Here is a 15,048-nt window from a genome sequence, read left to right as displayed (position 1 = left end):
ATATTTTCTCTTCTTTAAACTCATAATATCATTCCTATTGAAGGATTTCATGCCTCTTCAAAATTTGTTTTTACTTGTTTGCTTTTTCACATCTTGTTTCCAATTTTGAGTTATAGTGCTACATTAAATTTATCATTCTATTTGTAACCCATGCTCCAAAGTGCATTACTGATCATATTTATAGTAATGGGTATTTTGTGGAATTGTAACCTTTAAAGGAAATACATCAGTAAATATTAAGTAGTCTTAAAGTATTTTTCAGAGAAAAGTAAAATAACTTAATAGATCCCCAAAAGACTATGGGTAGGGTGAATATCAAGAACACAGCTTTATTAACCACCTATAATTATTGGCTGTGAAGTAACTATGAAAACCTCATATTTGGTATGTTTCTTTGCATATATGATTTGGAGACAGAACATTTGTAAAGCTTTTCCAGAGTCAGAATATAGAAAGGGCACCACAGTTTTTAAAATTATTTTAATATATTTTTTAATATTTATTTTTTAGTTATAGTTGGACACAATACCTTTATTTTATTTATTTTTATGTGGTACTGAGGATTAAACCTAGGGCCTTGCATGTGCTAGGCAAGCACTCTGTCTGAGCCTTAGCCCCAGCCCTGGCACCACAGTTGGGAGAGAAAAATTAGGTTTTCAGCTTTTTTCCACTTACTGTCTTGTATGATCTTTAGGAATTGATTTAATCTTACTAAGAATAAATTTCCTGTTCTTTAAAAGTGGGAAAATACTATGTAAACAAGTAATATATATTTATATTTATGTGTTTATTTATTTTGCTGGTGCAGAGCCTGGCATAAAACCTGCAGTCTATCAATGGAATCCATTATTATTAGTAATATTTATAGTGATAAAGATTACAGAAGGAAAGAAAATGTGAATATAATCAAGTAAATGTGTAACTCATATTTCTTTAGCTTTATGCATTTATTTATGGTAGTCGGATTTTTTGTACAAATAGTTATTATATCACATTTAATCTCAATAAAATAACTTGGAAATTTACTGAGAAAAAAACATTATACTTTTGTTCAAGTAGCAATATTATATAATATTCAAAATTTCCACATTCAAATTTCAAGACTCAGATCACACAATAATTCATCAGCAAAAATAACATCACGAAATTTCTTTTTCTTTCCATTTTGTATTTTTTTTTCATGGACACTACTATAATAGTCTTTTTTCTTTGTTTTACTGTATATGTTTTATTGATCTTAAGTAAGAAAAAAAATCCCAATGATATTGTTATTGTTTGAAAACGGAAGCTTAAAGACAAGTATATATATTATTATGGGTATAGATTTTTAATTTTTAATTTTTTATTTTTGTTACTTAAGTTGTCTATTAGAAGCTTATAATTACTCTCCACATTTGAATATGGCACGCATATACATACATAATACATAATCCAAATATATAAAAAAGAGTGATAATGACTTTTTGATTGAAAATGTGTCTGTTTATTTATGTCTAAATGTAATTATTTTTATTTAGGTATTTTAAAAATATATGTATTTAAATATATATGTATATGTGTGTGTATTGGAGATGGATATAATACCTTTATTTTATTTATTTATTTTTATGTAGTGCTGAGGATCAAACCCAGTGCCTCACACATGCTAGGCAAGTGCTCTACCACTGAGCTATAGCCCAGCCCTCATTAGGTATTTTTGAAATTATTGTTTATTTAGGTAAACTCTGTTTACCTAAATTATATTGAGAATTCATTCAAAATCCCAAGTAATCTTGCAAATCCCAGAACTGAAGGAGTGGTGTGGAGGGGGAGGGAAAGGGAAACCAAGTGAGGAAGCAAGGAGGAAAAAGTGAGAGGGGAAGGAAGAGATTTATGTAATTGGAATTCTGGATTGAGATTTTTGATAACTACTGAAAACTCTGGGAAAATTGAAAGTAAATTGTAATTTTTTTGTTTTGTTTTGTGTTTAATCATTAATGTATTATAAAACTATCTTGTTAAGCATTCAGAAGAAAAGAAAATGAAGGGAATTTTCCTTTAAGTGAAGTCTAAACATAGGCTAGTCAAAACAAATTCTTTGGGAACTTTCTCAAGTTAAACTTTTTAAGCTGATATTTTCTCTTTTTAAAATGGATGGTAATAGAAGTCAGGCCGGGTGGTATATTCCTGTAATTCTAGCTACTGCAGGAGGCTGAGGCTGGAGGATTGAAATTTCAGGGCCAGCCTGTACAACTTGGGAAAACCTTATCTCAATATTTAAGGGCTGAGAATGTGACTCATTAGTCACTGGGTTTAATTTTTAGTGAGTGTAGGAGGGTAGCAGGGGGAAGAAAGACAGTAAGTAACCCAACATGAGATGTGGTCATCAGAGAACAAATCTCTCAACTGTAAACATATTACATAATAATTAAGTCCATGATCCTGTTTTATTTTATGTGAAAAGTTTTGGAATGAGAAAAGAAGCCCACACACCAAAGTCCAGTTAAATAAATGGACCAAGAATTTGTATACTTGCATTTGAAATTTGAAACCCCAGACTTCCTTCATGTGTTCCTCCTCTTACCCAGTTATCACAGGGTTGGGGTAGTGTCAGTTCCTTAAAAGACAGACTTCCAAATGTGTAGGGATTCCTAGAGAGAATTAAGAAGCATAAAAATTGTAACACAAACTAAATTGAATCCTATGGCTCTCTCATGTATTGAAAATGCTTTGAAATTTAAATATTTTGAAATGAGATCAACAAAATCATATCAATTTAGTTATGAAAAAATAGCTAACAGGGTCTGGGATTGTGGCTCAGTGGTGGAATACTTGCCTAGTATGTTTGAGGCACTGGGTTTGATCCCCAAACCCACATAAAAATAGAAACAAATAAAATAAAGGTATTGTGTCCATCTACAACTAATTTTTTTTAAAAAAGCAGCTAACAATATAAACAGGTGGTCTTAGATTCAAGCAAATTGTGTCCAACAATCACTATGACTTTGACTCCATATCTTCTAGACTAGAAGAAAACATACCTAAGGTAGGATAATTGTGACGTGAAAATTAAAGCTATCAATATTTAGGCTGATTTGAAAACCACCAACGGTGTGTACATACTGAGAAGAACATGAATTGCATAATAATCATATTTTAATAAGTGGGGACTATTAGTATAGAAGCACATGACTCACCAACAATACAAAAAAAATCTTTTTTTCATTTTTCAGGAAAAAGTTCAGCATTTACAGAAGGCTTTTGCTTCAAGAGTAGATAAATCTACACAGACTGAACTTCTAAGCTGTGATGTAAGTAGCTATGTAAAACCATTTTTATCTTCTTTATTGGTATTCAGACCTCCACAGCTTATTTACCTCTGCTGCTGCTGTGTCTATGCATTGATTTAACAGGATTTAGTGGCACACCATTCGTCTTTTGCTCTTAAACAATCCCCAAATACCTTCCAGAACTAAAAAAGATAATTACAGGCACCAACTAGCATAGCAATGTGTTATTAATGTTTTTAAACCAACATCTCTAATACATTCGTTTGAGTTAGTGAAATTGCAGACATGTGGAAGATACATACTAGAATATTAGGGCAATTTATTTTTAAGAAAGTGCTAATTTATTTATTAACAATTTAATAAAATTCTTATGTCTGCAAAAATCGCCAAGGGCCAAGAACATTATTTTTTACATGCTGGAACACAAAAGGAAACAACGCCTTTGCAGAGAAATTTACTTTATATTTTGGCTGTTGGACTTCAGAGCAAAAACAGAAAGTAATTTAATTGAAAGTATTTTTTTCTTAGTGTGAAATCTTGCACTCTCAAAATAGGATAGTAAAACATGTTTTAATACACATTGCTTCTAATAACACTGGATGATTGTGAAAATCTTTGATATGAATACCCATCTTTTCTTAAACACAGTTATGAAATTCATATTTTGCCTGAATTCATAATGTTAAACTTTCCTTCAATAAAAATAAAGGAATTGTCTGTTATTTTGTATCTAAAACTTGAGAGAACCCGCTCTTCTACTTAAAAATTTTATTTATATTTTTCAGCATTTTTGACAAAATAAGTAGAGCAGAAATAATTTCAAGTTTTATGAAGATGTATATCCTCACTATCTGTGTATCCTCACTGTATGAAATAACATAAAAGTGATTGTTACTTTTCTGTTGCCTGTACACTATATTAATATACTGTGTTAATAAACTTACTATAGAACTACTTGTTTTTGAAGGAAAAAAAGAAAGTTTTAAATTCTGACACAAATTGTTTTCAGATACTTATAGACTTTATATTTTTTTCTAAAACCATTAAAGTTATGTTTTTTTAAATTTTTCAATCACATTAATTTTAATGTAGATATCTGTTTTACCTTGTGACCACAATGCATCCTGATTTCTAGCATTACACATTATTGAAATGATGTTGGTCATGATTTTTATTTATTTATTTATTTATAGGCAGAATACCAGGGATTGAACTCAGGGGCACTTGGCCCTATTTTGTATTTTATTTAGAGATGGGGTCTCACTGCATTGCTTAGCACATCAGCCTCCCAAGCTGCTGGGATTACTTACAGGCATGCACCACGGTTACTGATCTGGTTATTATTTTTAAAAGAAAATGTTTTTTATGGAGTTTGAAGAGAATTTACTACAAGTTATTCAGTATTTATCTCTTTTGGAAGACTTTTTTTTTCCCACCGAAAAATTTTTCAATACCTATTTGTATATCAGTACCTAGAATATAAATCCAAATGTATTTTAGAAATAATAATAGCCAATGAATTTACACATCTGCACATCAGAGATTTTTTCAGTAAGAACAATGAAACTATAATTCCCACCAAATTATTTTCCAACATAACAACATAACAGGTGCTACAGGTTTTCTTAGAATCGATCTATTTCAAATCCCTCAGTTTTTATGTAAGTTGATTGAATTCCAGAAAGGTGAAGTCATTCGCCCACTACCACATAAACTTTGTGAGAGTGTGTACTCTGTATAAAAAGTAATATGTTCTTAAAAGAAGGAAAAGGAAATACATTATGCATGTCAACTCAAATATTCCATTTTAATCTGTTCAATGAAAAGATGTTTGGGAGACTGAATTCTTACTTCCTGAATGATTGAACATGAATATAAAAATCAACACTAGCAATGACTACATGTGAGGATTGGTTACTGAGGAATGGATGATACTACTGAGGAAACAGCTAAGCTGTGAACTGTTATATCCTAACACTGTAGCTACCAGCAGCCTCTTATGAATGTGCCCATCTGTGCCTTATAATTTTCTCATTTCTACAAAATTTCTTATGTCAACAGTGTTTATATTTCTAAACATGTAAATAAAAATTAAAAATTAAACCATAGAAAATAGTATTCCTCCTAAAATATTAATTTTTTCTAGCTTGTTTTTATATATGACTGTAACAGCTTAATGTATTTGACTGTATTGAATTAAGGAATAATTCTTTCTTGGCAGTGAGTCTTTAAAGAACCCACTTATATAAGTCTATATTATTATTTGAGTAGTTGTTTAAAATAGAATAGGAATCTGTTTTAAAGATTTCATGTTTCACATTTCCTACTGATGCATTCAAGGGCATATTAATCAGAATCAACAAATAAAATTGTATGAAGGCAAGTGGATATAACTTTATTAATAGGGCATTTTGTATGTAAAAAATTATGGAGGGAAATATTTTAAATAAACAAGTTATAAATATGTAAAATACTTTAAGAATGATGAATTATATTACTATTTGGAAGTATGTGATTCATCTATATTATAATTTCTCCCATGACCAGAAGACATTTAATATACTTCTAAAATATTATTGAATATTTTTACATAAAAAATAAAAATTTATTAATTATTCAATTTCATACTGTTTCATATTTTTGATGTATATATTTATATTTTGATTTTGATTTTATAATTTTATTTTATAATCTTGTTTTAATGTTTCATTTTTAATTTTATATTCAATTTTTACATTCAATGTTAATTTTCACAAATATAGTATATATAGATATGTGTCATATCTATTTATAATTTAAAAGCAGTGCTTAAAAGAAGAAAAGGAAAAATCTTGTAGAAATCTTGTTCATTATGACTGGTAATTATATTCCCTTATCATCTTTCTAAAGCTGCCAATATTGGCCATAAACTGTTCTTTATTGATCATTCAGGATAATGTTTCATGGGTATAAATGTTAGCATATATGAGACCATGAGACTACAAGTCATCATAAATATCACTATTTAAAAAGATCATTATTGCTACACATTTTGAATAAGGTACAAAGAAAATCTACTAAAAATCCACTGTAGTGAGTAAATTTAAAGGTCTGTGCAGTAAACTTCTGTCCTGAAAAGATTTATCAGGAGTTTTGAAACTAATGTTAGTGTACAATATGCCCTGATTTCTAAAGCACCTAGTACAATTTTTTTATAAAACAAATTAAAGTGTCTCGGCACAGGCCCATAATTATAATACTTCTGTGATGATGAAAATTGTTAAATAAATGATGAATGTGTCTTAAATAATCAATGCCAATTTAACCCTGTTCACCTTCCTCTGTCTGCTCAGGCTTAGTTTATTGAAAGATCAAAGAATAATTTCTTAGGTGTCACTTGTGTTATTAAAACATGATGGAAGATGAATAGATATAGTCAAGTAGCAATGTGCCCATTATAAAATTACATTAACAGGCAGGGAAGATTTTTCTGATTGCATCTACTATCTAACTATCTATGTATCTATGTATCTATGTATCTATCTATCTATCTATCTGCTTCAACATAGCACATATGCTACTCATAAATATTTTATAGCTTGAATTACTGAAAATAACTTTTGATTAGAATATTTGAGAGAAAATAGGCAAAATACTATAGTGAAGAACTTACATCCTGAGAGTAGGAAAATTCCACTACTTTTATTAATTTAACATGTTAATAATAGTATTTTTACTTGCTTGTTAGGTTTTATAGAAGATTTTTAAATAAATTTTATTCTTTTAAATATAATTTTTCCTTAATGTATAACTTTGAATAGTCACAAAAATCTCTAAATTTCTGTTTAAGCCACGCGTGCTAGTTTTAAGTAAAGAGATTTCCTACTTTTATCGCATCAACTTTTATTATTAGTGTTTTACACTTGAACTTGAAAGGTATTTTCACCTTTTTTAAAGTGCTTTGAAGCTATCAGATAGTTCATTAAATAGTAAATTATTATTAATTTATATTAGTCTAAATAACATTAGTGATTTTTATGTGTCCCTTTAAAATTGGTCAGATTGTGGTATCACACAGTCAGGTCTAAAAAAAGCATGAATCAATTTTGTAATGGATGTTCATTCCTTTGTTTGTTTTTCAAATATTTTAATGTACTTTCCAAGTGATAAGATTTGCTTCACAGGGGCTGGGTTTTTAGCTCAGTGGTAGAACACTTGCCTAGCACATGTGAGGTACTGGGTTTGATCCTCAGGACCACATAATAAATAAATAAAAGTATCATACCTATTACAACCAAAAACTATTTTTAAAAAGGTTTGTTTTATAATTATTGCTTCTATTTATAGGTTAGGAAAATAATAATAATAATAATAATAATAATAATAATAATAATAATAAAATGTGTATGCTTTATGAATGCCCGTATTGACAAAATTCAATGCAATTTTCTGTGTATTTTGCAATTTCTACTACTTTTATTAGATTTAATTTTGCATGTGCTCTGGCACAGGGTATTAATGTGGAGTTCTTAAAAATATGAAAATAGTTTATCGTGTCCTATTCATTAAAAAATAAAAATGATTAGCTTTATTGCAATTGTTTTATTAGCTATTAGATAGAGAAGGGACTATTTTTTGTTATGCTAATATTTATGTTAGCCTTTGCATTAAGCCCAATTCTAAGAACTAAATCACTTTCAATTAAAGCTCTCTTATCCAGCTGCTGATAAATTGATTTATTAAAGCTTTCTATTTAAGTTTCATTCATTGCTATCATCTTTCCTGGCATTTGTTAGGGGAAAAAAAATCTTTCCACACACTTTATTTATATTCATTTATCTCAGACATTTCTGTTTATTTTATAAATTTTAAAAAATCACATTTATAAACTGAGCTACATTTTCTGAGTTTTCTCTTGGACATTATCTTTCATATTACATTTAAGATAACTTTTAGACAAGAATATTCATTAAAATATTAACATGATTATATGCCACAGACATGTAACAGGCATCTAGGCTTAATATTTGTTGAATTAATGCATGGATAGATTTTCGAAAGTAATGTTCTACGGGCATCACTTTTGAATATCTATTCATGCATTAATTAAAAAAATATTACTGTTTCCCCTAGGAGCCGGTTTCTTCTGTAGGTATTTGGAAACATTCTTTAACAAAACAACAAATATTCCCACATGGAGTTTGCAATTGCTAAGGGCATACTTACACAATAAGCATGATATAGTAAATAACCAAATTATACAATACATTAGAAACTGCTTATGTGCAATGTAAGAAAGAAAAATACATGAGGAAATGATAATTGTGAGTGTATCAGGTAGGGGTCAGGACTATGATCAAATCTGAACAGGTTTGAGGATGATATGTGAAATTTGAAGGAGGTAAAGTAAAAATCATATTTAATTAAAAAATTATAATGTGATACATGAAAATTCCTCAGAAGCCCCTCAGTCAGTAACAAATTGCTTTACCTTTGCCACATCCCTAGATAAGAATAGTCAGCTTCATTTATAGGCTATGAAGTGTGAAAAAAATGCATTCTGTACTATTAAACCTAGAAATGGATCCAGCATATCAACAGATTCAGGCTTGAAAAAAACAGCCCCCTGAGGGAAAAACTCAGGCCTCTATTCACTTGGCAAAAGCACTGAGGAGAAAGCTGGGCAAGATCAACCACAAGCATATATGCATTTGTTTTTATATGTTTATTTGTTTTTTTACTGTTTCCTCTTATCCTTCCTCTTCTTCCTTCTCCTCCTCCCCTTTTCTCCCTCCCACTTATGTTCACCTTGCTCTCTTCTGAATATGCCATTTAACAAGAATAGGCAAAGTTGAATTTATATACATAGTATCCAAGAGGTATTGATTCAAGGAACCCCCATGGGATACCCAAACCCTCAGGTGTACATCCTCTTATATAATTTAAATCATTTCTACATTACTAATAATACCTAATACCATGTAAATGCTATGCAAGTAGTCTAAATTGTATTATTTAGGGAATTATAAACAAACAAATCTGCGTGTGTTTAATACAAATTTTCTGATTATTTATGATCTACTGTTTGTTGAATCTGCACAGACAAAACCTGTCGATGCAGAGGGCCAACTGTCCTGTAAATGTATAATCGACCTCATTGTGTATCAGTACTTTCTTATCGTAAGATGTGCTAATAAAAGTACACAAATATGAAAATAACTCAATAATTATGTAGTGACATGCACTAATAAATAAATGATTGATGTTTTCATAGTACTAAATATCTATAACAAATCAGTATGCATTGTTTTATTCAGGAAAAATCATATAGATGAGGATATACTGTTATACTATCATATTGCTGTTATACTATCATTCTGTATTACTTTTTATATCCAACAATTACATGGAAATGATTACTGTATGCCATTTAGAAAACTGCATGAAATGCAGATCATCATAGCAACTAGTGATTTTAAAACACAAGTGCCAATATGTGGTTGCTCTTATAGCATCACACTGGGAGCTTCTTCCTAAAATCCTGTCTTTGAAGCCTGTCTTCCCTGGAGCGTCTCCAGATCTTGAATTCAGTGATGACTGCATAGAATTAGTTCCAATTAACTGTCAACATATTGCTAAGAAATTTTATGATTGATATCCTTGTAGGAAAAAAAATAGCAAGCCTAGATGTCAACTATGAAAGTTTTTATAATCATGAAAATATTCATTAAAATGAAACAATGAAAGCACACAGGGAAGGAGAAGATAGGGAAGTTGATGGTCAACGTGTACAAAATTTCAGTTAGGAAGAATAAGTTTTGAAATTACACAGCTGAGAGAGCATAATCAACCCTATGTACTGTATATCTTAAAATAACTAAGAATATTTTATCACAAAAAAGGATGAGTGAAGTGATGGATATGTTAATTAGCTTGATGTAATCATTCCACATTGTGTAACTATGTCAAAACACAATATTTTATCCCATAAGTGTATGCAGTTATGATTTGTAGATTAAAAATGTGTTTTAAAAGTCTACATACAACCATATTTTTATATAGATTAAGCTATTAACCATTGATATTTGCAGAAATTATGTTGACTTAGTGGTAATATTGGTAATAGAGGGGAAAAAAACATATATATTCATTGAAAAGAAATGTTTCCCAGTCTGTCTAATTCCAAATCATAGACTTCTACTTGTATAGGATATCTAAATTTAATTCCAAAATATTCTAATATTTCCTTTGACTTTAGAAGTTTTTTTCAGTAAATAGTGTGCTAAAGGGCATTGCATAATGAGGCCATTCTGAAGGAAGTTTTGCTCCTCTTTGGGGGAAAAACACAAAGTATAGATTCCTAATTTCTCAGTGCCTATTTATGGTATGTTATGCAATTATAGCTAATTAGAATAGGTATTAAATAGTCCTAAGACTTTGATCAGGTACAAGTTTAAAGTAAATCTCTGTGGATTTATTTTATATGAATTCTTTGCCATCAAAAGTGCTATTTTCTTTTGATATGGTCTATATTCAGAAAAATCTGCAAAAGCAAATTTGTCTTAAATATGTTTGTATATTTCAAATTATATATATTTTTGAAATATTTTTGTATCATTTCAAATTATATGTATTTGATATATATTTCATATTACCTCAAATATGTGTGTGTGCATGTGTGTATGCATATCAAAATGCATACTCTGTAAATAAACAAGTACAAAGACACACAAAACTGTATGATATGACATAGGACTACAAAAAAAATCTACTTTATTTGCTATATTCATATTATAGAAATTATTAGGCATGAATCTATTTTTCTATGAATATAATAAGATTTAATGGAAATCATACCACATTAATGTGTAAAATGGTTGCTTAAATTTTAATGTGATTAAACCATATTTATGCAGCTATTGACTGGGCATATTTATGGCCCAACTTCATAATACTTGATAAAAATTACTTTTAAAGTGGCTTATTTTAAAGACAATAGTCAAATTTAACTCTAGAAAAATGAATCTTTCAACAGGCAATAATTTTAAAACTATTAGACATTCTAAAACAATAATAGTACCAAATTTACCATGTTATATGTATGACAGTTATTTTCTTTTTCACACTACTCTGATTCCTGGATTCTCTGCTATGTCATGGCTGAACCTTTGTTTCAGTGAGCTGTCAAATTTAATTAATTAATTTTTCCCTTCAGCTTTCCTGTTGAGTAGAAAGCTCTTCTCTTTGACAACTCTACTGGAGATTTTTTTAGGGACACAAAAAGGGATAATTTCTGTAAAGAGAATTACCCCCTTCATTGTTTATGTTCATCAAAAAGGTTTTCAGATATTTGATTCATGTTTTGGGATATAAGAATACATGGTTTAGATCTTTTGCCAGTGAAAGATCTGATTTGATTTTAGGGGGGGAAAAAACATCGAAATGTTTAGATAATTAGTGTTTCAAAATAAAGATGCAAAATGATTTGATAAATAATTATAATTTGATGAATTTTAAATAATCAGTACTAAAGGGAAAAACAATTTTATAAATGGCTTTATATTGTAATCCCAGCAGCTCAGGAGGTTAAGGTAGGAGGATCCCAAGTTCAAAGCTAGCCTCAGCAACTTAGAGAGGTCCTAAGAACTCCTGAAGACCCTCTTTCTAATAAAATATAAAAAAGGACTAGGGATGTGGCTTGGTGGTTTAACACCCTGGTGTTCAATCCCTTGTACCCCCCCCCAAAAAAAAGCTACTTAGAAGTCTTTTGTAATTAATAGAAAAGTTACAAACACTAAGTCTGAAAGATAAACTTTTCTTCTTTGCAATAACATCAGAAGTATAGCTTACTGTTATGAGTTTTGAAATATGGAACTACAGGAATTTATGTTTTATATAAACCATAAAATAAGCATGATTTAGATGATGTGATTGTGTGGTCTTCTACATTTCTAAAAGTTGTTTTTCTTCCACCTTTCCCTTTTTCATATACTAAAATAAACATAAAAACGCTCAAAAGCTCACATACTCATTAAGCTTGTCCACTGGAAGGCTCTAAAGCAATAGCTAAAAATTTCTGACCCGAAACCATTTCATGTTTACAAGCCTAACTTTCATTGTGCATGAAGCAAACCCAGAGGTGCATGGATAAAAGATTTGCAATTCTGTGCAAAAACTGATATGGTACCCTTTTAAAAGAAAATGCTATTAAAAATCAGGTAACTTTCTCCATTGGATTGAAGAGACAAAAGGACAAATGTAAACCTCCTACATGCATGCGTACATGCACACACATGCTCACAGAAAGCAGCCATGAGGACTCCTTTAGTGAAACTAGGTGAGGGTTATGTGGGTATTCATGGCACATCTTCCCATTTTTCTTAGGACTTAGAAGTTTTCCCATTAAAGGAAAAGTCTTCCCTATTTACAGGAAAATTAAAAACATGCACAGTCCTGGACTAAATCAGGAGTTGGGCAGTCCAACATTAACATATATTTGTTGGACATTTGAGGAAATTTTAACAAGAATTGCTACTAGATGAAACTTATTAACATGGGCAAATAAAGGTCATTACAGGCAGAGAGAGAGAGAGAGAGAGAGAGAGAGAGAGAGAGAGAGAGAGAGAAACCCAAGTACATAAAACATCATGCACTATATGGTCTTATTTTGGAAAAAAATAAGTAAAAATTAATACACAAAGGTTGGTATAGTGATCATCTCTGTTTGGTGGTATTTTGTTTCTTCCTTTAATGCTTATCTCTTTTTGTCACATTTTTCAATGAACATATGTACCTTTAAAATAATAAAATGTAATATCAGTGTAAAAATAAAGCAAATTCTTGTTGCTATAAGGAATATGAAATTATGTTTGTATGAGTATTTAATTTTTGAGAAAACAAATATTTGAGACTTCTAAAGTAAAATATTAAAAATAAATGCTTGGGGCTGGGGATGTGGCTCAAGTGGTAGCGCGCTCGCCTGGCATGCGTGCGGCCCGGGTTCGATCCTCAGCACCATGTACAAACAAAGATGTTGTGTCCGCCAAGTACTAAAAAAATAAATATTAAAAAAATTCTCTCTCTCTCCTCTCTCACTCTCTCTTTAAAAAAAAAAATAAATGCTAATTTTTGGAGAGTATCTAATATGAAAATATATTGAATGCATTATACTTTAAAGCTCACAAATATTAATTTATTTTTGGCTGATTTTCTTAATTTATAATATCCCCAGAGCAGTTAAACATAAAAGGAATCCTATTTTTCAAATTATCATTGTTAATATGCAGTAGTCAGTGAAAGCGGTTTATTATCTTTATTTCCTTGAAGTCCTCTTCATATTCTGGCAACTAAAAATAACAGAAGTATCATACTTGTTCACTTCTTATGTGGCCAATCCTAGAACATTATAAAATTTTACGGAAAGAAAAATGTTAGTATCATGTATTTTAGTGACATTTGTGTCTTTGAACACATTCAACCTATTATGGTATTTTTCCCTTCATTCTACCAGCTTTTTTCAATTACATTAAAAGATGGATTCAGGTTAAAATTTTATGTAATATATGAATAGTAGGGAACTTTGAAATGTACTGGAAACTGAGTATCCTGATTTTTAAATTACATAAAAGAATAGAGGGATATATTCCCTCTGACTTTTCACATTTATTCAAATTGCATGTGTACAACAGACACTGAATAATAGGCATCACCTTAATGTTTATGTAGTCTTTTATTTTTTAAATTTTTATTTTATAGGTCTTTGTATTTTAAAAATAGAATGTGTTTGGTTTTCAAATACACACCTACCTCTGTGTGTAAATGTAGTTATGGTCCTGAGTATATCATCCTTCGTCATTTATAGTCAAAAAAATATGGTCCAGGAACTGATAGTATAGAAGTGGACAACAGACACGCAAGTTACCTGTTTAAAAAAGCCTCTTATTATGGTGAATAAAGAAAGCAATGAAAAAAAATCAGAGAGACCAAAAAAGAATTGTACACAGTGATAAGGACCATTAAGATAGAAAGCAAGAAGGTAAGATTATGAGCAACAAGGGAGAACAGAAGGGGCTAGAAAAGCTCAGGAATACCTTTCTAAGGATCTTGCACTTGAGATAGAGCTGCAGTTCACATAACCACAATGAGCATCTTGACAGCGGAAATCAGGTCACCAAGAATGATGGCCTTCCAGTAGTGCCTGGTACTTTAGGGCTTCCTCACATTGGTTTTAGTTTGTCTTCTTACTTACAGGGTTTATTCCAATCTATACAGCACTATACATAAACCTGTAAAGAAATGAACACAAGTACACAACATCATGTTGTGCTTGTGATTAAACTCACACACATACAAAATTTCTCAGGAAGCTTTATAAGACAATCCACATTCCTGTAACCAGCAGGCATGACTGCTAGAATACTGCCCTTGACTATTTATGTGATTTTATTTCTTGCTCTTCTCAAACAAAACTGCTTCCACCTAAACTGCTTCAGTAAAGACTGCTATTCTTTGTTTCAGTTGTTTAGACTTTATTTTTTAACCATTTTATCTCCTTTATCAACTTTCAGTCATATTTGACCTACCTTCTTACATTTGCCAGGCATATGTATTTTTATCTTTTTTAAACATTGACATGTCTTATATCTGGACAACCTACTGCCACATAGGATGATTCATCTTTTCCTATATTCACTTGTATTTCTCTAACAAAAATTGCACATTTCATGCAAGTGGGCAGCATATTATTCACTTCTGAGATATTGTATTTCTTTTCATACATATTACCTTACAAAGTGGAATT

At 30.3% G+C, this 15,048-nt stretch overlaps 1 protein-coding gene across 1 annotated transcript in view; it reads left to right on the top strand.

The window, feature by feature from the left end:
- The window catches only part of Ccser1 (coiled-coil serine rich protein 1), a 1,032,529-nt gene that overhangs the window by 480,551 nt on the left and 536,930 nt on the right, over positions 1–15,048 (top strand). The window contains exon 8 of the mRNA XM_076865083.2: positions 3,213–3,290. Within this exon, the coding sequence (XP_076721198.1) occupies positions 3,213–3,290 (78 nt within the window). The remainder of the gene's footprint in view (positions 1–3,212; positions 3,291–15,048) is intronic.

This window comes from Callospermophilus lateralis, chromosome 8 (genome assembly GCF_048772815.1).
Source record: "Callospermophilus lateralis isolate mCalLat2 chromosome 8, mCalLat2.hap1, whole genome shotgun sequence".
In the NCBI taxonomy this organism is placed as follows: Eukaryota; Metazoa; Chordata; class Mammalia; order Rodentia; family Sciuridae; genus Callospermophilus; species Callospermophilus lateralis.
This window is presented reverse-complemented; position numbering and strand designations above follow the sequence as displayed.